The sequence below is a fragment of the Heterodontus francisci genome, chromosome 4, assembly GCF_036365525.1.
Source record: "Heterodontus francisci isolate sHetFra1 chromosome 4, sHetFra1.hap1, whole genome shotgun sequence".
Classification (NCBI taxonomy): domain Eukaryota; kingdom Metazoa; phylum Chordata; class Chondrichthyes; order Heterodontiformes; family Heterodontidae; genus Heterodontus; species Heterodontus francisci.
This window is the reverse complement of record NC_090374.1, coordinates 13,732,080-13,760,016: the sequence shown is the minus strand read 5'-3', so window position 1 is coordinate 13,760,016 and position 27,937 is coordinate 13,732,080. Positions and strand designations below refer to the sequence as shown.

General features: G+C 45.6%; 1 protein-coding gene across 8 annotated transcripts in view; it reads left to right on the top strand.

Moving 5' to 3' along the window:
* The window catches only part of znf131 (zinc finger protein 131), a 108,901-nt gene that overhangs the window by 62,602 nt on the left and 18,362 nt on the right, over positions 1-27,937 (top strand). For 7 of the 8 annotated variants that reach the window (XR_010974834.1, XM_068029175.1, XM_068029172.1 and 4 more), the window contains 4 exons: positions 14,119-14,254; positions 17,075-17,176; positions 22,755-22,899; positions 24,091-24,839. Coding sequence is in view for 7 of the 8 variants with exons in the window: in XM_068029172.1 (XP_067885273.1) it covers positions 14,119-14,254; positions 17,075-17,176; positions 22,755-22,899; positions 24,091-24,839 (1,132 nt within the window). In the remaining variant the exon portion in view is untranslated. Of the gene's footprint in view, positions 1-14,118; positions 14,255-15,077; positions 15,137-17,074; positions 17,177-22,754; positions 22,900-24,090; positions 24,840-27,937 lie in introns of those variants that run through there. The other variant, XM_068029177.1, reaches the window with a different exon arrangement.

Here is a 27,937-nt window from a genome sequence, read left to right as displayed (position 1 = left end):
CACGTCATAACATTCAAGGCTATGGGCCAAGCGCTCGCAAATGGGATTAGGTAGACAGGTCAGGTGTCTTTAATGTATCGGTGCAGACCCGATGGGCCGAAGGGCCTCTTCTGCACTGTATTATTCTGTATCTGTATTCTGAAATATTTTCCTTTTTCACAGCGAGTTGTTGTGATCTGGAATGCACTGCCTGAAAGGATGGTGCAAGCAGATTCAATAAGAACTTTAAAAAGAGAATTAGATAAATACTTGAGAAAATATTTACAAGGAGAGCGGGGGCAGGTGGTGGCATTAATTGGATAGCTGTCTTTATGAATTGGCACAGGAATGGTGGGCTGAATGGCCTGATTCTGTGCTGTTTCATTTCATGATTTTGTGTGGTGTCTTTTTCCCTTGCATCATTTTAATTTGGGAAAGCTTTTAATTCAACAATAGCAACTTTGTGTTTATACAGCGACTTTCAGATAAGAAAACTTCCCAAAAACTCTGCAGAGGTGAGCAAAGAACATAAGAAATAGGACCAGGAAATAGGCTGGTCGGTATATCCCTTGATTACCCTAGTGTCTAAAAATCTGTCAGTCTCAGTCTTGAATATGCTCAATGACTGAGCATCCTTAGCTCTCTGAGGTAGGGAATTCCAAAGATTCACAACCCTCAATGAAGAAGATTCTCCTCATCTCAGTTCTAAATGGCCGACCCCTTATCCTGAGTTGCCAATCCGAAGAGATGCTAGGAGGGGTGACCAAATGCTTGGTCAAAGTGGAGGGTGTTAAAGGAGGAATGATAGAGGTTTGGGGTCAGAATTCAAAGTCATTGGGCCAAGGTGGCTGAAGCCGTGGCTGCCAATGATGGGGTGGGGGCACAGAGAATGCACAAGAGGCTAGAGTCTGAGGAACAGCGTGGTGGTGTTGAGGGAGGGAGTGGAGTGGAGTGGGGATGATTTGCAGGGCTACAGGAAGTTACAGAGATAGGAGGGTGTGAGGTGCTGAAGGGATTTAAACCGAAAGATGAGAATTTTAAACTTGAGGCCTTGGGAGGACCGGGAACTGCTGTAGGTCAGTGAGAACGGAGTGCTGTTTGCATAAATGAAGCTGGTTCCATGTGGAGTGATGCCGCCCAGGGGTAGCATGTAGAGGAGGGAGCAGAGTTAAATTCAGCTGGAAACCCTGTGTTGCCCTTTTAAATTAAGGTTTCAGGTGCAGTGTTGTCACCCCATAGATCCGATGCTGCCATGCTGTAATTGCAGTAGTTACAGCACTTTTTCGTAATTTATCTTTTGGCAGACCTCCAGAATGTTCTGTGAAACCATTGATTTATTCCTGGCTGGCTGAAGTCATGAGGTTACATTTTATTGTGAAGAACACCATGAACCTCACTTCCTTTCCCTCTATCTCTCACCGTGCATTACATCTGTTCTCTGCCCCATATATTGCACACTGGTTCTTTGCCCGCACCCCCTCCGCCAACCCCCACATCCCCCAACCCTCCTCCATCCCATCCTGTATATCTGTGGACCTGGGTGAGGGAAAGCTATTTGCCTTGCCCATCTGTTAATTTAAAACAAATCAGTGGTTCCCCATCATCGTGTCTGGTTGTTTCTGAAACAATTGTAGGCTTTTCATCTGCATTACATTACAGTTCTCTCTCTGAAGATGAATGAATAATCGATGACACTGCTGAGTTCAGCAGAAGGTCTGGTTCTCACTTCATGTGCTGACACGTCTGTTCACTGGAAATATCCACTCTGCAGAAATAGAACAGATACAGGCTCCAGCTAGCTGTGGTGAGGGGAAGCAAAACCAAAAACTACTATATAGAATTGAAGCATAGAAACAGGATCTGGCCCAACAGATCCAAGCCAGTGTTTATGCTCCACACAAGCCTCCTCCTCCCACCCCTCATCATCTAATCCCATTGACCTCACCTTCTATCCCTTTCTCCCTCATGTGTTTATCCAGTTTCTCCTTAAATGCATCTATGCTACTCTCCTCAATCACTCCTGCGGTATTGAGTTCCACAATCTAACCACTCTCTGGGTAAAGAAAATATTTCCGCTAGTTGGGGAATCTAGGACTGGGGGCTCAGTCTAAAAATTAGAGCCAGATCTTTCAGGAGTGAAATTAGGAAACACTTCTCCACACAAAGGGTGGTAGAAGTTTGGAACTCTGTTCCACAAACAGCAATTGGTTTTAGATTAATTGCTAATTTGAAATCTGAGATTAATATATTTTTGTTAACCAAAGTTATTAAGGAATATGGGTAAAGGCGGGTATATGGAGTTAGATCACAGATCAACCTCCTCCTGTTCCTATGTTCCTAAAGACGTTTCTCCTGAATTGCCTATTGGAATTACTAGTGACTATCTTCTATTTATGGCTCATTGTTTTGGAAGTCACAAGTCACTTTTGACTGCTATTAATCTGCCAATGTCCAGTCGGGGAGCAGCAGCCGTGGCTCATTTCTGGCCTTCTTACTTTTTAGTTTTCTTACCCCTTTAATTTTTTTCTCTTCCACTTGCTGTGGAGAGCACTGAGGGCATGGGCAGCCCCCTGGTATCTTACCCAAGTACTCTTTAAATGTCTGCAGGTTACTCAACTGCGGAAAGCATACAGTCGAGGCCTCAACCAATGTCCATGCTCTACAGAGGGCGATTTTGGTCTCTTGCACATCTCTGATTTTAATTGCTCCATCATTGGGGGCCGTGTCTTTGGCTGCCAAGGCCCCAAGCTCTGGAATTCCCTCCTTTAAAGGTCTCAGCGTTCCTTTCCTTCTTAAGGCATTCCTTAAAATTTGCCTCTTTGACCAAGCTTCTAGTCAACTGTCCTAATATCTCCTTATTTGACTCAGTGTTAAATTTTCGTTAATAACACTTCTGTGAAGCACCTTGGGACATTTTACTATGTTAAAGGCCGTATAAATGCAAGTTGTTCTTGGGGTAATGGGAGCACGACTAGGCCATTCAGCCCTTTGTGACTTTCTGCCATCACTGAGATAATGGCTGATCTGAACCTCTATTGTATTGACCTGCTTTTGTTCCATATCTTTTGATACCCTTACCAACAAAATTCTATCAATTTCAGTCTTAAAAGTTCCAATTGTCCCCCAGCATCTGTAGCCTTTTGTGGGAGAATTCTGAATTTCCACTACCCTTTGTGTAAAAAAAGCACTTCACAACATCATCCTTGAACAGAATGCTCTAATTTTAAGGTCTATGCCCCCTTGTTCTTGATGCCTATCTCTATATTACCCCATTGAATCCCTTTATCATGTTAAATACCTTGGGATCCTGCTATAATGCAGTCCGCTATAGTCTGCTAAAACTCAGTATAACAAAGGTCCATCTTGGACCCCAAAATTTTCATTTATATTTATCCTTGCACTCGTCATTAGCACATATCATTTATTGATATACTTTATTTATTTTGGTAGATGTTTTGAAATACATTTAAGGGTCTCTGGCTCGAGATACATATGTCAATCCTAAATAAAAGCAAAATACTGTGGATGCTGGAAATCTGAAACAAAAACAAGAAATGCTGGAATCACTCAGCGGGTCTGGCAGCATCTGTGGAAAGAGAAGCAGAGTTAACGTTTCGGGTCAGTGGCCCTTCTTCGGAACAGACAAATATTAGAAAAGTCACAGATTATAAACAAGTGAGGTGGGGGTGGGGCAAGAGATAACAAAGGAGAAGGTGCAGATTGGACCAGGCCACATAGCTGACCAAAAGGTCACGGAGCAAAGGCAAACAATATGTTAATGGTGTGTTGAAAGACAAAGCATTAGTACAGATTAGGTGTTAATACACTGAATATTGAACAGCAGCAAGTGCAAACCTGAAGAAAAACAACCTGAAAAAAACAGTGGGTAAGCAAACTGAGCAAACTAAGATGAAATGAAATAAATGCAAAAAAAGATTGTAAAAAATGTAAAAAGGAATGTAAAAAAAGGAAGAAAAAATAACTAAAAATGAAAGTAAAATGGGGGGGCTGTCATGCTCTGAAATTATTGAACTCAATGTTCAGTCCGGCAGGCTGCAGTGTGCCTAATCGGTAGATGAGATGCTGTTCCGCGAGCTTGCGTTGATGTTCACTGGAACACTGCAGCAATCCCAGGACAGAGATGTGAGCATGAGAGCAGGGGGGAGTGTTGAAATGGCAAGCAACCGGAAGCTCAGGGTCCTGCTTGCGGACTGAGCGGAGATGTTCCGCAAAGCGGTCACCCAGTCTGTGCTTGGTCTCCCCAATGTAGAGGAGACCACACTGTGAGCAGCGAATACAGTATACTACATTGAAAGAAGTACAAGTAAATCGCTGCTTCACCTGAAAGGAGTGTTTGGGGCCTGGGATAGTAAGGAGAGAGGAGGTAAATGGGCAGGTATTACACCTCCTGCGATTGCAGGGGAAGGTGCCCTGGGACGGGGACGAGGTGGTGGGTGTAATGGAGGAGTGGACCAGGGTGTCGCGGAGGGAACAATCCCTTCGGAATGCTGACAGGGGAAGGGAGGGGAAGATGTGACTGGTAGTGGCATCACGCTGGAGGTGGCAAAAATGGCGGAGGATGATCCTTTGGATATGGAGGCTGGTGGGATGAAAAGTGAGGACAAGGGGAACCCTGTCACGGTTCTGGGAGGGAGGGGAAGGGGTGAGGGTAGAGGTGCGGGGAATGGGTCGGACACAGTTGAGGGCCCTGTCAATCACAGTGGGGGGAAATCCTCGGTTGAGGAAAAAGGAGGTCATATCAGAAGCACCATCATGGAAGGTAGCATCATCAGAGCAGATGCGTCGGAGACGGAGAAACTGGGAGAATGGAATGGAGTCCTTACAGGAGGTAGGGTGTGAAGAAGTGTAGTCGAGGTAGCTGTGGGAGTCAGTGGGCTTATAATGGATATTGGTAGACAACCTATCCCCAGAGATGGAGACAGAGAAGTCGAGGAAGGGAAGGGAAGTGTCAGAGATGGACCATGTAAAGGTGAGAGAAGGGTGGAAATTGGAAGCAAAGTTGATAAAGTTTTCTAGTTCGGGGCAGGAGCAGGAAACGGCACCGATACAGTCATCAATGTACCGGAAAAAGAGTTGGGGGAGGGGGCCTGAGTAGGACTGGAACAAAGAATGCTCGACATATCCCACAAAAAGACAGGCATAACTAGGACCCATGCGGGTACCCATAGCGACACCTTTTACTTGAAGGAAGTGCATGGAGTTGAAGGAGAAGTTGTTCAATGTGAGAACAATTTCAGCCAGGCGGAGGAGGGTGTTGGTGGATGGGGACTGGTTGGGCCTCTGTTCCAGGAAGAAGCGGAGAGCCCTCAAACCATCCTGGTGGGGGATGGAGGTGTAGAGAGATTGGACGTCCATAGTGAAGAGGAGGCGGTTGGGACCAGGAAACTGGAAATTGTCAAAATGATGTAGGGCGTCAGAAGAGTCACGGATGTAGGTGGGAAGAGACTGGACCAGCGGAGAAAAGATAGAGTCTAGATAGGAAGAAATAAGTTCAGTGGGGCAGGAGCAGGCTGACACAATGGGTCTGCCGGGACAGTCCCGTTTGTGGATTTTGGGAAGGAGGTAGAAGCGGGCTGTCCGGGGTTGTGGGACTATGAGGTTGGAAGCCGTAGAGGGAAGATCTCCAGAGGAGATGAGGTCAGTGACAGTCCTTTGGACGGTGGCTTGACGTTCGGTGGTGGGGTCATGGTCCAGAGGGAGGTAGGAAGAGGTGTCTGTGAGTTGGCGTTGAGCTTCTGCAAGGTAGATGTCGGTATGCCATACAACAACAGCACCACCCTTGTCTGCAGGTTTGATGACCATGTCGGGGTTAGACCTGAGAGAACGGAGTGCCTCAAGTTCAGAGGGGGACAGGTTAGAGTGAGTGAGGGGGGCAGAGAAATTGAGACGACCAATGTCTCGCCGACAGTTTTCAATGAAGAGATCAAGAGCGGGTAAGAGGCCAGGGGGAGGGGTCCAGGTAGAGGGAGAATGCTGGATGCGGGTGAATGGGTCTGCTGGTCGGGGGGAGGACTCCTGGTCGAAGAAGTGAGCCCGGAGGCGACGGAAGAAGAGCTCAACGTCATGCCGAGCGCGAAATTCGTTGAGGTGGGGGCGTAAGGGGATAAAACTGAGACCTTTGCTGAGTACAGAACGCTCAGCATCAGAGAGGGGGAGGTCAGAGGCTATAGTGAATACACGGCAAGGGGTCAGATCAGAAGGGGTGGGGTCAGAGGGAAGTGAAGCGGAAGGAGGATCTGGAGGGGCATTAGTCCCCATCAGCTGCTGGAGCTTGCGTTCCTTAACACCTGAAAGGAAGAAAAAAAGTTTTTTGTTAATGCATCTGATGAGACGTAAGATGAGATGAAACTGCGGAGTAGAACAGATTTGAGATAAGGTGAGACGGTGCTGCTGGAGAGAGAGGTCCAGTGTGTGCATGTGGCGGCGCATAGCACTGAGTGTGGATCTCAGGATAAGGCGAGAGTAGCAGTCCGAGGAACGTTGTATTTCTCGGAGATACCTGTGATCCTGGGTGGTTTCAAAGCATGATGGGTGAAACTGCAGTTGGAATCCACGTGGAATAAGTCGGAGCCGGAGACAGTCACTGAGGAAGGAGATGTGGCTGTGAAAACGAGTTTTGGTAGATACCTTATCGAACACCAGGAGGGAAATAGAAAGCAATGAAGGTGAACAAGGTAAAAGAGACAAACGAAAATCCCGTCGGAGAAAAGAGCAGAACTTCTTCAAGGTAGGCATTCCTGGAAGAGAAGTGGCAGTGAATTAAACACTAAAAGATTATAAACAAGTGAGGTGGGGGTGGGGCAAGAGATAACAAAGGAGAAGGTGCAGATTGGACCAGGCCACATAGCTGACCAAAAGGTCACGGAGCAAAGGCAAACAATATCTTAATGGTGTGTTGAAAGACAAAGCATTAGTACAGATTAGGTGTGAATACACTGATTATTGAACAGCAGCAAGTGCAAACCTGAAGAAAAACAACCTGAAAAAAACAGTGGGTAAGCAAACTATTCAGTGTATTCACACCTAATCTGTACTAATGCTTTGTCTTTCAACACACCTGTTGGGAGTTTTCTATAGACCTCCGAATAGTTCCAGAGATGTAGAGGAAAGGATAGCGAAGATGATTCTCGACAGGAGCGAGAGTAACAGGGTAGTGGTTATGGGGGACTTTAACTTTCCAAATATTGACTGGAAATACTATAGTTCGAGTACTTTAGATGGGTCTGTTTTTGTCCAGTGTGTGCAGGAGGGTTTCATGACACAGTATGTGGACAGGCCAACCAGGGGCGATGCCACATTGGATTTGGTACTGGGTAATGAACCGGGCCAGGTGTTCGATTTAGATGTAGGTGAGCACTTTGGCGATAGTGATCACAATTCGGTTAGGTTTACCTTAGCGATGGGCAGGGACAGGTATATACCGCAGGGCAAGAATTATAGCTGGGGGAAAGGAAATTATGACGCGATTAGGCAAGATTTAGGATGTGTAGGATGGGGAAGGAAACTGCAGGGGATGGGCACAAACGAAATGTGAAGCTTATTCAAGGAGCAGCTAATGCGTGTCCTTGATAAGTATGTACCTGTCAGGCAGGGAGGAAGTTGTCGAGCGAGGGAGCCGTGGTTTACTCAAGAAGTTGAAGCGCTTGTCAAGAGGAAGAGGGCGGCTTATGTTAGGATGAGACGTGAAGGCTCAGTTAGGGCGCTTGAGAGTTACAAGCTAGCCAGGAAGGATCTAAAGGGAGGGCTAAGAAGAGCAGGGAGAGGACACGAGAAGTCATTGGCGGATAGGATCAAAGAAAACCCTAAGGCTTTCTATAGGTATATCAGGAATAAACGAATGATAAGAGTTAGAACAGGGCCAATCAAGGATAGTAGTGGGAAGTTGTGTGCGGAATCAGAGGAGATAGGGGAAGCGTTAAATGAATATTTTTCGTCAGTATTTACAGTAGAAAAAGAAAATGTTGCCGAGGAGATTACTGAGATACAGCCTACTAGGCTAGATGGGATTGAGATTCACAAGGAGGAGGTGTTAGCAATTTTGGAAAGAGTGAAAATAGATAAGTCCCCTGGGCCAGATGGGATTTATCCTAGGATTCTCTGGGAAGCCAGGGAGGAGATTGCAGAGCCGTTGTTGTTGATCTTTATGTCGTCATTGTCGACAGGAGTAGTGCCGGAGGACTGGAGGACAGCAAATGTTGTCCCCTTGTTCAAGAAGGGGAGTAGAGACAGCCCTGGTAATTATAGACCTGTGAGCCTTACTTCGGTTGTGGGTAAAATGTTGGAAAAGGTTATAAGAGACAGGATTTATAATCATCTTGAAAAGAATAAGTTCATTTGCGATAGTCAGCACGGTTTTGTGAAAGGGAGGTCGTGCCTCACAAACCTTATTGAGTTTTTCGAGAAGGTGACCAAACAGGTGGATGAGGGTAAAGCCGTGGATGTGGTGTATATGGATTTCAGTAAGGCGTTTGATAAGGTTCCCCACGGTAGGCTATTGCAGAAAATACGGAAGTATGGGGTTGAAGGTGATTTAGAGCTTTGGATCAGAAATTGGCTAGCTGAAAGAAGACAGAGGGTGGTGATTGATGGCAAATGTTCATCCTGGAGTTTAGTTACTAGTGGTGTACCGCAAGGATCTGTTTTGGGGCCACTGCTGTTTGTCATTTTTATAAATGACCTGGAAGAGGGTGTAGAAGGGTGGGTTAGTAAATTTGCGGATGACACGAAGGTCGGTGGAGTTGTGGATAGTGTCGAAGGGTGTTGTAGGGTACAGAGGGACATAGATAGGCTGCAGAGCTGGGCTGAGAGATGGCAAATGGAGTTTAATGCGGAGAAGTGTGAGGTGATTCACTTTGGAAGGAGTAACAGCAATGCAGAGTACTGGGCTAATGGGAAGATTCTTGGTAGTGTAGATGAGCAGAGAGATCTTGGTGTCCAGGTGCATAAATCCCTGAAAGTTGCTACCCAGGTTAATAGGGCTGTTAAGAAGGCATATGGTGTGTTAGCTTTTATTAGTAGGGGGTTCGAGTTTCGGAGCCACGAGGTCATGATGCAGCTGTACAAAACTCTGGTGAGGCCGCACCTTGAGTATTGCGTGCAGTTCTGGTCACCGCATTATAGGAAGGATGTGGAAGCTTTGGAAAGGGTGCAGAGGAGATTTACTAGGATGTTGCCTGGTATGGAAGGAAGGTCTTACGAGGAAAGGCTGAGGGACTTGGGGTTGTTTTCGTTAGAGAGAAGGAGGAGGAGAGGTGACTTAATAGAGACATACAAGATAATCAGAGGGTTAGATAGGGTGGATAGTGAGAGTCTTTTTCCTCGGATGAGGATGGCAAACACGAGGGGACATAGCTTTAAGTTGAGGGGTGAAAGATATAGGACAGATGTCAGAGGTAGTTTCTTTACGCAGAGAGTAGTAGGGGCGTGGAACGCCCTGCCTGCAACAGTAGTAGACTCGCCAACTTTAAGGGCATTTAAGTGGTCATTGGATAGACATATGGATGTAAATGGAATAGTGTAGGTCAGATGATCGGCGCAACATCGAGGGCTGAAGGGCCTGTACTGCGCTGTAATATTCTAAAAAAAAAAATTAAGTCATCCCTCAGCCTCCTCTGTTCTAAAGAAAACAATCCCAGATAATCCAATCTTTCCTCATAGCTGCAACTTTCGAGCCCTGGCAACATTCTTGTAATTCTCCTCTGTACTCTCTCCAGAGCAATTATGTCCTTCCTGTAATGTGGTGAGCAGAACTGTACGCAATACTCCAACTGTGGCCTAGCCAGTTTTATACAGTTCCAGCATTACATCCCTGCTTTTGTATCCTATACCTTGGCCAATAAAGGAAAGCATTCCATATGCCTTCTTCACCACTCTATCGACTTGTCCTGCCACCTTTAGGGACCTGTGGACATGCACTTCAAGGTCTCTCACCTCTTCTGCCCCTCTCAATATCCTCCTGTTTATTGTGTATTCCCTTACTTTGTTCGCCCTCCCCAAGTGCATTACCTCACACTTCTCCGGATTGAATTCCATTTGCCACTTTTCCGCCCACTCAACCAAACCATTGATATCATTCTAGAGTCTACAGCTATTCTCTTCACTTTCAACGACACAACAAATTTTTTGTGTCATCAGCAAATTTCCCAATCATGCCTCCCACATTTAAGTCCAAATCATTAATATATACCACAAACAGCAAGGGACCCAACACTGACTCCTGTGGAACGCCACTGGAAACAACTTTGCATTCACAAAAACATCCGTCAACTACTACCCTTTGCTTCCTGTCACTGAGCCAATTTTGGATCCAACCTGCCACATTCCCCTGTATCCCATGGGCTTTCATTTTACTGACCAGTCTGCCATGCTGGACCTTGTCACATGCCTTACTAACTCCATATAGACCACATCCACTGCATTACCCTCATCAATCCTCCTTGTTACTTCCTCAAAAAATTCAATTTAAGTTAGTAAGACATGACCTTCCCTTAACAAATCTATGCTGACTATCCCTGATTAATCCGTGCCTTTCTAAGTAGCAGTTTATCCTGTCCCTCTGAATTGATTCTAATAATTTACCCACCACTGAGGTCAGACGGACCAGCCTATAATTATTTGGCCTATCCCTCGCACACTTTTTAAACAATGGTACAACGTTTGCAGACCTCCAATCCTCTGGCACCTCGCCCGTATCCAGTGAGGATTTAAAGATGATCCTCAGAGCATCCGCTATTTCCTCACTGGCTTCTTTTAACAACCTGGGATGCAATCCATCCAGTCCTGGTGATTTTTCCACTTTCAAGGATGTCAGACCCTCTAGTACTTTCACTTTCATTATGCTTATCGTATCTAATATTTCACACTCCTCCTCTTTTACGACAATGTCTGCATCATCCCTCTCCTTTGTGAAGACAGAGGCAAAAAAACTCATTAAGAACCCTGCCCACATCATCTGCATCCACGTTTAAGTTCCTTTGTACATCCCTGATAGGCCCTACCCTTTCCTTAGCTATCCTCTTGCTCTTAATGTACTGGTAAAACATCTTTGGGTTTTCCTTGATTTTACATGCCATTATTTTTTCATGTCCTCGCTTTGCTTTTCTAATTTCCTTTTTTACTTCACCTCTGCATTTTCTACACTCCTCTAGGCTTTCTAAAGTATTACGTTTTTTGTGATCATCATAAGCTTTCTTTTCTGCTTCAACATAACCTGTATGCCTGCAAGCAGGTTGATAGGTAAATTGGCCGTTATAAATTGCCCCTAGTATAGGTAGGTGGTAGGGGAATATAGGGAAGGTGGGGATGTGGTAGGAATATGGGATTAATGTAGGATTAGTATAAATGGGTGGTTGATGGTCGGCACAAATTCGGTGGGCCGAAGGGCCTGTTTCAGTGCTGTATCTCTAAATAAATAAATAAACCAGGGGATTCTAGATTTGGCTGTATCACCCTTTATCTTTGTGGGGACATGCCTACACTGTGCCTGTAGTATCTCGCTTTTGAATGCCTCCTGCTGGTTTGCCACTGATTTTCCTTCCAGTAGCTGTGTCCAGTCCACTTTCGCCAGGCCACCCCTCAGTTTTGTAAAATTTGCCTTCCCCCGCCCAATTTAGAAATTTAACTCCTGTCTTATCTTTGTCCTTTTCCATGATTATGCTAAAACTAACTGTATTATGATTGCTATCTCCAAAGTGGTCACCCACTGCTACTCCATCTACTTGCTCATCTTCATTGCCGAAGATTAAATCTAGAATTGCGCCCCCTCTCATTGGGCTTGTTACGTGCTGGCTAAAAAGTTCTCTTGAATGCAGTTCAAGAATTTTCTGCCCTCTGTGCCCTTCACACTGTTTGTATCCCAGTTGATATTGGGGCAGTTGAAATCCCCAACTATTATTGCCCTATAGTTTTTGCACTCAGAAATTTGCCTACATATTTGTTCTTCTACCTCCCTCCCACTATTTGGGAGTCTATAGTACACTCCTCGTGGTGTGGCTTCCCCTTTTCTATTTCTAATCTCCACCCATGTGGCCTCATTTGATGATTCATTTAACATATCATCCCTCCTCACAGCTCTTATTGATTCCTTAACCAATAATGCTACATCGCCTCCTTTTTTATCCCCCTCTCTATCCCGCCTGAAAACTCTATTTCCAGGGATGTTGAGCCGCCATTCGTGCCCCACTTTAGGCCAAGTTTCCGTTATAACAATGATATTGTGTTGCCATGTGTCCATCTGTGCCCTCAGCTCATTGGTTTTATTTACTACATTTCTTGCATTTAAATAAATACCTTTTAATGCTGCCAAATTCCTGTGCTGCACACTTTTTAACCTTTGCTTCTTCTGTCTTTCTCACTTGCTAATTTTCTGCCGTCCATTCCCTGGCCTGAAATTGTCCTATCTGAAACAGTGCTCATGTTCCCATCCCCCTGCCAAACTAGTTTAAACCATCCCCAACAGCACTAGCAAACCTTCCTGCAAGCATATTTGTCCCAGTCCTGTTCAGGTGCAGAGCATCCGGTTTGTACAGGTCCCACCTACCCCAGAACCAGTTCCAATGCCCCAGAAATCTGAAGCCCTCACTCCTGCACCATCTCTCCAGCCACGCATTCATCTGGTGTAGTCTCCTACTTCTATACTCACTAGCACGTGGCCTTGGGAGTAATCCAGAGATTACTACCCTTGAGGTCCTGCTTGCTAATCTCTTTCCTAACTCCCTAAACTCAGTCTGCAGGTCCTCATCCCTCTTTCTTCCTTTATCGTTGGTACCAATGTGGACCACGATCTCTGGCTGTGCACCCTCACCCTCCAGAATGCCCTGTAGCCACTCGGTGATATCCATAGCCTTTGCACCAGGGAGGCAACATACCATCCTGGAATCATGTCTGTGACCACAGAAATGCCTATCTGTTTCCCTAACTACAGAATCCCCTAACAGCTCTCTTGTCTTTTCTCCTCCCTCCCTGCACAGTTGATCCACCCAGGTTGCTCTGGTCATGACTCTCCCTGCACTCTCCAGAGGAACCCCCTCTCCCATCGGTACTCAGAACTGCATACCGGTTAGAAAGTGGGATGTTCTCTGGGGTCTCCTGCACTACCTGTCTTGACCTTCATGTCAGTCTGGCAGCCACAGTCCCTCTCTGCCTGCGCTCTCTTAAGCTCCGGGGTGACTACCTCCATAGGATAAATACAACTATATAATGCTGTAACGCGGTCTCGAGATACAATCCCTGTGGACTCCGTTTTAGCAGGGCCCTGTGTACCTCAGGCAGATCACCCCTCAATCTTCTAAACTCAAGGAATACAAGCCAAACTTATGCAACCTGTCCGCATAATTTAACTCTTTAAGCCCCGGTATCATTCTCGTGAATCCACACCCCTCAGGTACGGTACCGAAAACTGAACGCAGTACTCCGGAGGTGGTCTGACCAAGGCTCTGTACAACTGAAGTTAATAGATTACAATTAGGAGCAGCAACCTGCTTGCCCGGTCCAGGGATGCAGCTGCTAATGGTCACTTGGGATCAGTTCACTCAGCATAGATTGTAACTAGCTGAAGCAGGCCCCGGACCCGGTGGTTAAGTAGGCACTCAAACTAGCGCACAAAACAAGTGAGATTTAGTCACCCATGGCAGGTGTGTCTTTAAGTACAGCGATCAGCAAGGCAGTAACAGGGATTACTTTCTAGCCCACACCTTCTTACTCTCAGTTCCTTCCTCTAAACTCCCCTTCCTGTCTGAACTAGTCCCTTGACTTTTATGCTTAAAAGCTGGGAATTGCTCCTGATGAAGGGCAAGTAAGGTCAATGATTTCTTAAAGTTATACTGCCTTGCCTTTATCATTCTGACATTTTCTAAAACTTTTAAAGTTGTATCCCTATCATGAATGCAGAGCTCTCAAAAGCCTATGGCTCACATATCATCTCTCTCTAACTTGTTTGCAAGATCAAGATGGCCTTTGACTCAATGCCACAACCAGTGCGTTAAACTTCTCAGCCATTGGTGGCATTTGGTCTGCTCTCCTGGTCAGGAAGGAATATAAATTGGAATGAAAATAACGTAATGGAAGGAGGCACGGAACAGGGTTTTAAACATAGGCTTGGTTTTGTGCTTTGTTTCCCAGTTACCTGACATGGCGGAGGAGGAGGTGTTAGTGGACCATGTTCATGAGGTGCAGAGCCACTACAAGGTGGTACTGGACAGACTGAATGAACAGCGGCAGCAGGAGCAATTTACTGACATCACCCTCATTGTGGACGGTCAGTATCTCATACTTGCTTTCCATGCACGGTTAAGGCCCGTTGGTGGACCATGTTCTTTGGGTGGGGGAAGGAAGTAGTGTTTTGTTATTTACAGCGCAAAAAAAAATGAACTCAAGTGTTCCATAATTTAAAAAATTTCTATCTCCATATATTTCTATGATTCTATGAAAACTGCATTAGCACTAACTTGTATACATTCCTACCAATCAGCTTGACTCAGTTGGTGGCACTCTGGCCCCAAGGTCAGAGGTCATGAATCCAAGCATCTAATCCTCAGTGCAGCGCTCACTGAGTGCTACATGGGAGGTGCCATCCCTTAAAATTGAAGTTCTGTTGTCCAGGGTAATGTTAAAGAGTGGCTACCTTACTTTGCTTCTGGTACTATGCCAAGAAGATTTGGAAAAGGACAAGGTCCTGACCAATAGTCCCTTTAAAATTTAGCTGTCGTGCAGGATCCCTTTAAATTTTTTGTGTAGCCAAGCGCATATATTACTTATCACAGAACGAGGCCTGCGCAGTAACTTTCAGACTGCTGCAAGGCTGTACACTAGCGGGAACATTGGCCCTGACTGAAAATCTACACGCAATGTTACGATCTTGTTAGAGACTGGTAACTTTCTAAAAGGAAAATATAACTCCCAGTTACTAAATGAAAGAATTATGCCACAAGATTTCACATTTTCAACAAAAACCTTTACTGTGCTAGAGTTAAGCAAAGCAAACACGACTAACTCAACACTATAGTTTGTAATCATTTATACTTTAAACCCGAAAATCTCAACAGAACACTCCCCGTTTGACTTTTACGTTCACCCTAGGGTTCCCCTATACTTTACAGGATCTTGAGGATTCATTCACTTCTCCTGGGACCAATCCAAGGTATGCTACAGCTCTCAGGAATTCACTTTGACTCTTCTTAGTGTTACAGCTATCCTCCGACGTATGAGGCCTCTTGGGGTTCCTCCGCTAGCATCTGGCAAGGTGATCCCCTGAATTGTCCTTCAACACCTCCTGATTGTGGACTTCCCAGATCAAGCATGGACCTCACTAGCACTCTTGCGTAATGAGATTGAATCAGAAAGTACCCTTGGCTTCTGATAGCCCTTTGCTACTGGGTCCAGCTGCTTCCAAGACACCAACTGAACTTTTTGTGAGCAATCATAGAGATAAAATACCAGACCTAAAGGCATCTCCCTGCATAATCTATCTCCACAGCAATGTGGTACTTCTGGGATGTCTTAGATAGAAATTTAAGCTAATTAACTCCAACTCCAAAATATCCCTTTGATTCTGGATACCCACATGAATAACTTATGCCTCTGATGGTGACTTTCTGGCTCCATTAAGAAACTATGAGAAGGGCTATCCATTATTTTGTGTTGCCACAGTTCTAACTCTGACCTCTGTAAATAAACATGGAAAGATCTTTGAAGTACCTTGGGGTGGTCTGGCAATTTCTGAATTCCAGAGTTTCAATTGCCTTACATTTGCAAATTTAATTTCCTCAACACTAAAAATGACCTCTAAAAATATTAATATAAACCATGAAAATGGACGATCATAACAACCAGTACACCAGAACCTGACCAAATATCTCAGCAAATGTGGTTGACTCTTAAAATGCCCTCAAGGGCAATTCGGGATGGGAAATAAATGCTGGCTATCCAGTGACGCCAACATCCCACCAAAAAAGATGAATAAAAAAAATTCATCAACTAAGCTCAACTGATTTGATCCCATTCTTCCAGAAAACTTTCCCAACCATTTCCCCATTGCAGCTTTTAATACTGAGCAGAAAAGGCAGATAGGACCCAGTGTAATTTATCACAGCAGGTTGGACAGTGTAGCGCTTGCTCCTTCAGTACTGCTCTGGGAAGCCAGCATAGATTACATGCTCAGGTCTGTGGAGACTGCTCTGCCAACTAGGCCAAGCTGATGCTTATTAGGTGTATGTGGGACTTTGCTGCTGCCGAATGATGTCTATGTTTACCTACCTAAGTTGAGTAGTGCATTTGGTGAATCAATGAGGTGCAAAATAAATGTATTTCTTTTAATTTCGGTCAATGAATTTACTTTTTAAAGTCTTCATTATATTTACAGAGAGCTGGCACCAGCTAGTACTATAAATGTATTTATCGTACTGGTATCCCTGTCCTATAGGACAAAATCACATGCAAGGTGCTAATTTAATGTATTAATAAGAGTGGCTTACATTTATACAGTGCTGTTCACAACCACAAGGCATCCCAGAGTTCTTCAAAAGTACTTAAGTACTTTTGAAGTGTAGTCACTGTTGTAATGTAGGAAACACGACAGCCAATATGTGCATAGCAAACTTCCACAAACAACATTGTGATCTGTTTTAATGAAGTTGACTGAGGGATAAATATTGACCAGGACACCAGGGAGAACTCCCCAGTTCTTCTTCAAAAATGGTACCGAGGGATATTTTACATCCATTTGAAAGAGCAGACAGGACCTTGCTTTAATGTCTCATCTGAAAGGCAGCACCTGCAACAGTTCAGCACTGTCTCATCACTGGAGTGTCAGCCTGGAGTTCACACTGAAGTGTCTGGAGTGAGACTTGAACCCACAACCTTCTGACTGAGGTGCGAGTGCTACCAACTGAGCCACGGCTAACACTGTATGAGTACCATGTGCAGCGCTGTCCTACTACTCCCACCAATACTGTCTAGTAAGCCACATGGTTGTTAAGGATGTGTGATGTATACTGGCCTTTCCAGAACACCCATGTCCAGAGAGCAATTTTTTTTTCATAAAATGAAAGGATTTATCTCTGCCCCTTTTGTTCTGCAGGTCACCATTTCAAAGCCCACAAAGCTGTCCTTGCAGCCTGCAGCCAGTTTTTCTGCCGCTTTTTCCAGGATTTCAAGGAAGAGCCCTTGGTTGAGATCGAAGGTGAGTTTTCCCAAGGACTGCAACTACTTCACAGAGATAAGTTGAGGAAGGCTGTTTGATCCTTATGGTTCCTTGGATATCCATGATCCCACCCCATCCCCTCCTAGTTCAGCATCCGCTTGAATTACTTCAGAGCTTTTGCATCCCGCCATCCTGGAACCAATTCCAGGTATTGGTCACTCTCTTTGTGTGTTGATGGGCTTCCTGACATTAGTCCGAAATTTGCTATTTACCCCTTTGGGTTTGATAGGGTAGACGTAGAGAAAACGTTTCCACTTGTGGGAGAATCCAAAACGAGGATTCATAAATATGAGAGAGTTACCAATAAATTCAACAAGAAATTCAGGATAACTTTTTTTACTCAGAGAGTGGTTAGAACGTGGAACTCACTACGACAAGGAGTAGTTGAGATGAATAGTACAGATGCATTCAAGGGGAAGCTAGATGTACACATGGGAGGAACGAATAGAAGTTTTTTCTGGTAAGTTAAATGAAGTAGGGTGGGAGGTCTGGAGCATAAAAACACCTGCATGGACCAATTGGACTAAATATTCTGTTTTTGTGCAATACACATGCACTTGTATATGTGGAGCTTTAACAACAAACATCATACGGGTGTTTCTCCGGGGGAGAGGGGGAATTATACACTCAGCAAAGATTTAGGAGTGTGACCCAAAGTAAGGTTAAAGAGGGAGGTGTTGAGCTGTTTGGCATGAGTTGGGGTTTGTGTAGTGCAATGTCTGGGATGCAGGTGGAAGGGAGTGATTGAGAAGCTGAGCCTGGAGATGGTGGCAGCTTGGATGAGAGCTTCTTCAGGGGTGAAGTTGCTCTCCGTGCAACTTCCAGCCACCATTTTTAGGGCAACAGTGTCGAAGGCCTGAGAGCATCTTGTACATCAACACCCTCAAGCTGCCTGTCCCCAATCCTGTGCTGACCATCTGCTTGTCCAGCATCAATGTTCTAATTAGTCTGGATTTCTGCAGCTGAGCATTGGAAAAACAGGAGTCAGCAATGTTTGGTTCCCAGCGGAAATGGGAAGCTTTGTTGATGCACAGGATGTGGGTTTCGAAGCTCTGCTTGCAGTCAAACTCTGCATGCTGTTGTCACATATGGTTAACAAATAACTGTGCAGGGTGAATTGGCAAGGGAGAGTCTAAGGTGTGAAATATCTGGTGAGAGCTGAGCACATTGGCTGCTGTCTTGCCAATGGAGCCAAGTTCTGGCTCCTTGGTGCTTTGGTGCCAGGTAAGTAGTCGGTTGGCATAGGGACACTCGTGGTGGTTAAGGGTAGTGGCAGGGAGGTAGACTTGTGTCCTATTATTATTCCTGTGGAGATCTACTGTCATTTTCCTGATCAAATTTTACAATGTGCGCTCCCATCGCTAACGTACTCCCTACGTCCAAAACTACGGTTGAAGCTAATTTAATAGTTGGATCCAGAGAGTTGGTTAAAAGAACCAAATTTCAATTTGAGTCTGCCTAAAATTCAGCAATACCCAACTCACTTAGAACAGCACCAATAGCAATTGTGTGCAATTTAGCTTTGCGCATTAATGCACAGCAAGGGATCATGTTGTACCTGACCTGGGAGTGTTTGATGGGACAATGTAGAGGGAGCTTTACTCTGTATCTATCCCATGCTGTGCCGACTGGAAGTGTTTCTCCCTATGGTAGCAGAGCCTTCAGCTGCTTGCAGCTCCCATTTGGTCTTTCTCTCCCTTAATTCCTCTCTCTGTTATATTCTCTGTCTCAATAATCCCTTCTATTATTATTCCGCCTCTGTGAAGCACCTTGGAATGTTAAAGGTGCCATAATCAAGCAGTTCCTCATGACATAGAGAGTGTTCAACATGTGGAGCAGATTCCCATATAAAAAAAGAAAGACTTGGATTTTTATAGCACTTTCGTGACCTCAGGACGTCCCAAAGCGCTTTACAGCCAATTCAATCCAGTCCACCCAATTACCGCCCCATCGGTCTACTCTCGATCATCAGCAAAGCGGCACTTAAACAGTAACAACCTGCTCACTGATGTTCAGTTTGGGTTCTGCCAGGGCACTCGACTCCTGACCTCATTACAACCTTGGTCCAAACATGGATAAAAGAGCTGAACTCAAGAGGTGATGTGACAATGACTGCTCTTGACATCAAGGCAGCAAAATTGAAGTCAAAGAGAATTAGGGAGGAAACCCTCCACTGGTTGAGTCATACCTAGCATAAAGAAAGATGTTTGTGGTTGTTTGAGGCCAGTCATCTCAGTCCCAGGACATTGCTGTACGAGTTTCTGAGGTTAGTGTCCTAGGCCCAACTATCTTCAGCTACTTCATCAATGGACCTTCCCTCCATCATAAGATCAGAAGTAGGGACGTTCGCTGATGATTGTATGATGTTCAGTACCATTCGCAACTCCTCCAAAATTTTGTGTCGGTCTTCACTGTAGAAGACACAAAAAACATCCCAAAGATATTTGTAAAACAAGAGGCAAAAAGGAGGGAAGAACGTAAAACATTTGCAATCACCAGGGAAAAGGTATTGGGCTAACAATTAGAGCTAAAGGTTCACAAGGCCCCAGGACCTGATTGCCTGCATCCTCGGGTCTTAAAAGAATTGGCTGCAAAGATAGTAGATGCATTAGTTGTGATCTTCTGGAAAGGTCCCAGTGGATTGGAAAATAGCTAATGTAATATATCTTATTCAAGAAAGGAGGGAGACGGAAAGCAGGAAACTATAGGCCAGTTAGCCTAGCATCTGTCTGTCATAGGGAAAATGCTAGAATCCATTATTAAGAAGGTCATTTTGAAAATCATAATGTGATCAGGCAGAGTCAACATGGTTTGATGTAACGGAAATCATGTTTGACTAATTTATTATAATTCTTTGAGGAAGTAACAAGCAATGAGAAAAAAGGGGAACCTGTAGATAGATGTGTTGTACTTGGATTTTCAAAAGGCATTTGATAGGGTGCCACATCAAAGATTACTACACAAAATAAAAGTTCATGGTGAAGGGGGTAACATATTAGCATGGATGGAGAATTGTTTAGCTAACAGGAAGCAGAGAGTAGGGATAAATGGAGCACTTTCAGGTTGGCAGGATCTGACTAGTGAAGTGCCACAGGGATCAGTGCTGGGGCCTCAACTATTTACAATCTATATCAATGACTTGGATAAATTTGCAGATGACACAAAGATAGGTAGGAGAGTAAGTTTTGAAGAAGACGTAGAGTCTGCAAAGGGATATAGATAGGTTAAGTGAGCGGGCAAAAATTTGACAGATGTGGGAAAATGTGAACTTGTCCACTTTGGCAGGAAGAATAGAAAAGCATAATATTATTTAAATGGAGAGAAATTGCAGAACTCTGAGATGCAGAGGGATCTGGGTGTCCTGATACATGAATCACAAAAAGTTAGTATGCAGGTACAGCAAGTGATTAGGAAAGCAAATGGAATGTTGCTGTTTATTGCAAGGGGAATGGAATATAAAAGTGGGTAAGTTTTACTACAGCTGGACAGGGCCTTGTGAGACCACATCTGGAGAACTGTGTCCAGTTTTGGTCTCCTTACTCAAGAAAGGATAAAATTGCATTGGAAACAGTTCAGACTGATTCCAGGGATGAAGGACTTATCTTATAAGGAAAGGTTGAACAGGTTGGCCTATACCCATTGGTAGAAGAATAAGAGGTGATCTTATTGAAACAAATAAGATCCTGAGGGGACTTGACAGAGTGGATGCTGGATGGATGTTTCCTTTATGGGCAAGACTAGAACTAGGGGACACAGTTTAGAAATAAGGGGTCTCCCATTTCAGAATGAAATGAGGAGAATCTTTTTCTCTGACGGTTGTTAGCCTGTGAACTTTCTTCCTCAGAGAGCAGTAGAGGCTGGGTCATTAAATATATTCACGGCTGAGTTAGATAGATTCTTGATAGACAAGGGAGTCAAGTGTTATGGGGACAGGCAGGAAAGTGGGGTTGGTGCCACATTCGGATCAGCCATGACCTTATCAAATGGCTGGACAGACTTGAGGGGCTGAATGGCCTACTCCTGTTCCTAATTCATATGCTAAGATACTGAAGTAGCCTGTGTCCATATGCAGCAAGACCTGGACAATACACAGGCTTGGGCTGATAAGTGGCAAGTAACATTCGTACCACACAAGTGCCAGGCAATGACCATCTCCAACAAGAGAGAATCTAACCATCTCCCCTTGACATTCAACGGCATTACCATCGCTGAATCCCCCACTATCAACATCCTGGGGTTTACCATTGACCAGAAACTGAACTGGAGCAGCCACATAAATACTGTGGCTACAAAAACAGGCCAGAGGCTGGGAATCCTGCGGCGCGTAACCCACCTCCTGACACCCCAAAACCTGTCCACCATCTACAAGGCACTGGGAATAACTCCCTGCTCTTCTTTGAAATATTGCAATGTGATATATATATATCCCATTTATAGAATATAAGAGTAGGGAGGTTATGATGGAGCTGTATAAAATGCTAGTTAGGCCACAGCTGGAGTACTGTGTACAGTTCTGGTCACCACACTATAGGAAGGAGAGGTTGCAGAGAAGATTCACCAGGATGTTGCCTGGGCTGGAGCATTTCAGCTATGAAGAGAGACCGGGGTTGTTTTCCTTAGAAAAGAGAAGGCTGAGGGGGGTCATGATTAAGGTATACAAAATTATGAGGGGCATTGATAGAATAGATAGGAAGAAACTGTTTCCTTTAGCGGAGGGATCAATAACCAGGGGGCATAGATTTAAGGTAAGGGGCAGGAGGTTTAGTGGGGATTTGAGGAAAAATGTCTTCACCCAGAGGGTGATTGGAATCTGGAACACACTACTTGAAGGGGTGGTGGAGGCAGGAGCCCTCACAACATTTAAGAATTATTTAGATGAGCACTTGAAACGCCATAGCATACAAAGCTACGGGCCAAGTGCTGGAAAATGGGATTAGAATAGATAGGTGCTTAATGGCCGGCACAGCCGAAGGGCCTGTTTCCTTGCGGTAAAACTCTATGACTCTAATGTGAGCATTTACATACACATGATAGGGCAGATGGGGGCCCTCGGTTTAATGTCTAATCCAAAGGATAGCACCTCCAACAGTGTAGCACACCTCCAGTACTGCAGTGGAGTGTCAGCCTTGCTTTTTGTGCTCAAGTCCCTGGAGTGGATCTTGAACCCACAACCTTCTGACTCCGGCAAGAATGCTAACAACTGAACCACAGCTAACACTAAAACGTCTTTTAAATTCCTGTAGAAATTCTGCCAGTAGAGTGAACTCTGCTTGTCTTTAAGAGACAACAGAGGTGAAGACCACGGTATCATTTTGAAAAACAATTGCAGGCTGCAATGGGGAATTTTCAAGCTCCTTCCAGATGCAGGAACTGTGCTAGGGGCCCCCTGCAGCCTTACTCATCTGTTATTTCCCTGCATTTATCAATGCAGCCTGTTTGGTAAGAAACTCAACAGTTTTGAGGTCCTAGTAAAGAGTGAGTTTGCGATGATCCTTGATGTGAAGTAGTGTAGAGGTGGCTTCCTGTGTTTTTGACACTGGCTGCTCTGTTGTCTCAGGGGTGAGTAACCTGGCGTTCCGACACCTCATTGAGTTTACCTACACTGCCAAGCTGATGGTGCTGCAGGAAGAGGAGGCGAGTGACGTGTGGAAGGCGGCGGAATACTTACAGATGGAAGAGGCGATGAAAGCACTGAACAACCGGTAACAAAACACTTGCGCTATTTCTGTTCTGCTATTTACTTCTCTGGAGGCTGGTGCTGGAACATAGGCTGATGGGCCGAATGACCTCCTCCTGTGCTGTATAATTCTATGAGTTCAGTGGCTGGTTGCAGCCCTCCCACTCGAGACCACTTTTGGTGTGTGTGTGATCCTAGCTATTAAAGCTAGGGTTTTCAGATGGGTGCCATTTTAATGCCATGGTAACTGGCTGAAGTAAGAGACATTATGCCGATGGAGAAAATCCTTTGTGGATTAGTTAGCTTGGTTAGTTAGTTAGTTAGGATTGTTGTTAGCTTAGAAGGTGGCTAATTGACCCATTGCGCCTGTGCTGGCAAAGACTTGCATTTGTGCAGCATGATTACGTCTCTCAAACGCTCCACAGTGCTTCCCGGGCATTGAACGACTTTGAAATGCAGTGACTTATTATGCAAGCATGTGTGGCAACCAATTTACACATAGGAAGGGCCCTCAAACAGCAGTGAGTGAGTGACCTGTTTGAGTGTTTTGCTTGGTGTTTGCGGGAGGACATTGACTTGGACATTAGGAGCAGGTTCTTTGTTGAATTCAACTCATTGCTGTTTTAGGGATCCTGCTAACACTCACTGCACTTCAGAGCAATTCACTGGAGACATTTGAGAGCTGTGGTCTGGCACTCAGTCAATACATTCTTCCTTTTCTCTAGCCAGGTCACATTTTAACTAGTTATTGGTTTTCACTTTTAAATTTGGGGATATTCTTCTTTCCTCTGCAGCGTAACCATTGCCTGTCCCTTTGACTACTCTGTTCTGTGTCCTTGTGTTGTTCTACTGTCCCCCACCCTGATCACTGCTCTGCTCTGTGCCCTTGTGCTGTTGTGCTGTGTTTCAGTTCCCTGTCCCTCTGACAGTCCTGCTCTGTATCCTTGTGCTGTGTTACTGTTCCCTGTTCTGCTCACTGCCCTGCTGTGTGTCCTTGTGTTGTTACCATTCCCTGTCCTGCTCACTGCCCTGCTCTGTGCTGTGTTACTGTTTCCTGTCCGGCTCACTGGCCTGCTCTGTGTCCTTGTGCTGTTCCCCTGTTTACTGCCCTGCTGTGTGTCCTCGTGCTGTTCCCTGTCCTGTTCACTGCCCTGCTCTGTGTCCTCGTGCTGTGCTAACATTCCCTGCCTTGCTCACTGCCCTGCTCTGTTTTCAGAAACAATGCAGATTCGCCGACGGCCAAAGCCAAGGCGCCTGGCAAGAGGAAAGCCAAGAAGCGGACAATAGCAGAAACATCGAATGTCATTACTGAAACTCTGCCATCCATCCAGGAGACCGAGACAGTGGAAATCGACCAGGAGAACGTCTTCGCTGCGGAGATCGTGGAGATTGATGCAGAAGAGATGGAAGATGAGGCCGGGGCTGACATGGTGGAAGCGGTAGAGAATTTGTCGACGGCAGATGAGTCAACACAACCTTCTGGTGATGTAGCGAGCTCGGAGCAACCAGCAGAGTCAGCGCTGGCCCTGCTTGCTGATATCACCAGCAAATACCAGCAGGATGAGCTGGATAAGGAGCTGGAGAAGGAAGGGGAGCGGGAGCCCACGGCCCGGTCCCGCGAGGAGACAGAAACATCCATTGTGACAGAGGATGGGATTCACATTGTGGAAGTGCTGGCGCAGGGTGACAAACTGTTCTGTTGTGAAAAGTGCAACCGCTCCTTTAGACTCTTTTACCACTTCAAGGAACACCTGAAGGTGCACTCGGGGGAGAACTACGTATGCCACCTGTGCAGCAAACAGTACACGCGAGAGAGTGCCTGGAAACAGCACCTCTCCTCCCATCGTGACGAGGAGGGTGGGAACAAGAAGCCACGCTGCGTCCGCAAGGTACACGTGTGTCAGTACTGCGAGAAACAGTTTGACCATTTTGGACATTTTAAAGAGCATCTTCGAAAGCACACAGGTAAGAGATGTCAGCAACACTATGTCTTTATGCACCGAGATCTTTCTCTGTATCCTAGAATCGTTGAATGATACAGCACAAAAGGAGGCCATTTGGCCCATTGTGCCTATGCCAGCGCAGTGGCTAGCATCGCAGCCTCACAGCTCCAGCGACCCGGGTTCAGTTCTGGGTATTGCCTGTGTGGAGTTTGCAAGTTCTCCCTGTGACCACGTGGGTTTTCTCCGGGTGGTCCGGTTTCCTCCCACATGCCAAAGACCTGCGGGTTGATAGGTAAATTGGCCATTGTAAAAATTGCCCCTAGTGTAGGTAGGTGGTAGGACAATTGAGGGAAGGTGGGGATGTGAGAGGGAAAATGGGATTAATGCAGGATTAGTATAAATGGGTGTTTGATGGTCGGCACGGACTCGTTGGGCCGAAGGGCCTGTTTCGGTGCTGTATCTCTCTATGGCTCTATGACTCATTGAAAGAGCTATCCAATTAGTCCCAGTACTCCTCTTTCCCCATATTCCTGAAAATTCTTCCCCTCCAAGCATTTACTCAATTCCCTTTTGCAAGTTATTATTGAATCTGCTTCCACCGCCCTTTCAAGTAAGTGAATTTCAGAACAACATAACTCACTAATTGATGGTTAACTTAAATACTTATGTACATACGAATTAGGAGTAGGAGTTGGCCGTTTGGCCCCTCAGCCCTGCTCCGCCATTTGATAAGATCATGGCTGATCTGATTATGGCCTCAACTCTACTTTCCTGTCTACCTGCTATAACCTTTGACTCCCTTGTTCATCGAGAATCTATCTCAGCCTTAAAAGTAGCCAATGACCCTGCCTCCACTGCTCTCTGGGGATGAGAATTCTACAGACTAAGAACCCTCTGAGAAAAAAAATTCTCCTCATCTCAGTCTTAAATGGGTGACCCCTTATTTTTAAACTGTTTTACCCTAGTTCTAGTGTCCCCAATAAGGGGAAACATCCTCTCAGCATCCATCCTGTCAAGTCCCCTCAGGATCTTATATATTTCAAGAAGGTCATCTCTCATTCTTCTAAACTTCAATGGATGCAACCTGAGCAACCTTTCCTCATAAGATAACCCCTTTATCCCATGAATCAGTCAAGCAACCCTTCTCTGAACTGCTTCCAATGCAATGATATCCGTTCTTAAATATGGAAACCAAAACTGTACACAGTACTGTAGATGTGGTCTCACCAATGCCCTGTACAATTGTAGCAAACCTTCCTGACTTGTATATTATGCCGGCATCGAGCTAGGCACCGAAACGACAATGGCAAACCCAGTCCTGTCGACCCTGCAAAGTCCTCCTTACTAATATCTGGGGACTTGTGCCAAAGCTGGGAGAGCTGTCCACAGACTAGCCTGACATAGTCATACTCACGGAATCATACCTTACAGACAATGTTCCAGATACCGCCAATACCACCCCCGGGTATCTTCTGTCCCGCCAGCAGGAGAGACCCAACAGAGGCGGCAGCACAGTGGTATACAGTCAGGAGGGAGTTGCCCTGGGAATCCTCAACATCGACTCCAGACCCCATGAGGTCTCATGGCATCAGGTCAAACATGGGCAAGGAAACCTCCTGCTGATGACTGCCTACTGCCCTCCCTCAGCTGATGAATCAGTACTTCTCCATGTTGAACACCACTTGGAGGAAGCACTGAGGGTGGCAAGGGCACAGAATGTACTCTGAATGAGGGTCTTCAATGTCCATCACCAAGAGTGGCTCGGTAGCACCACTACTGACCGAGTGGCCGAGTCCTAAAGGACATAGCTGCTAGACTGGGTCTGCAGCAGGTGGTGAGGGAACCAGCAAGAGAGAAAAATATACTTGACCTCGTCCTCAACAATCTCTTGCCGCAGATGCATCTGTCCATGATGGTATTGGTAGGAGTTTCTTTTTATTCATTCATGGGATGTGGGCGTCGCTGGCTAGGCCAGCATTTATTGCCCATCCCTAATTGCCCTTGTACTAAGTGGCTTGCTGGGCCATTTCAGAGGGCATGTAAGAGTCAACCACATTGCTGTGTCTGGAGTCACATGTAGGCCAGACCAGGTAAGGACAGCAGATTTCCTTCCCTAAAGGACATTAGTGAACCAGATGGATTTTTACAACAATCGACAATGGTTTCATGGCCATCATTAGACTAGCTTTTTAATTCCAGATTTTTTCTTAATTGAATTCAAATTCCACCTTCTGCTGTGGTGGGATTCGAACCCATGTCCCCAGAACAATACCCTGGGTCTCTGGTTTACGAATCCAGTGACAATACCACTACGCCACCGCACGTGACCACCACACAGTCCTTGTGGAGACGAAGTCCGGACTTCACATTGAGGATACCCTCCATCGTGTTGTGTGGCACTACCACTGTGCTAATTGAGATAGATGTCAAACAGATCTAGCAATGCAAAACCCGGCATCCATGAGGCGCTGTGGGCCATCAGCAGCAGCAGAATTGTACTCAACCACAATCTGTAACCTCATGGCCATGCATATCCCCCACTCTACAATTACCATCAAGCCAGGAGACCAACCCTGGTTCAATGAAGAGTGCAGGAGGGCATGCCAGAAGCAGCACCAGGCATACCTCAAAATGAGGTGTCAACCTGGTGAGGCTACAAGCCAGGACTACTTGCGTGCAAAACTGCGTAAGCAGCATGTGATAGACAGAGCGAAGCAATCTCATAAGCAACGGATGAGATCTAAGCTCTGCAGTCCTGCCACATCCAGCTGTAAATGGTCGTGGACAATTAAACAACTAACTGGAGGAGGTGGCTCCACAAATATCCCCATCCTCAATGATGGGGAAGCCCAGCACATCAATGCAGAAGATAAGACTGAAGCATTTGCAACAATCTTCAGCCAGAAGTGCCGAGTTGATGATCAATCTCAGCCTCCTCCTGAAGACCCCAGCATCACAGATGCCAGACTTCAGCCAATTCGATTCACTCCACGTGATATCAAGAAACGATTGAAGGCACTGGATACTGCAAAGGCTTTGAGCCCTGACAATATTCCGTCAATAGTACTGAAGACCTGTGCTGCAGAACATGCCGTGCCACTAGCCAAGCTGTTTCAGTAC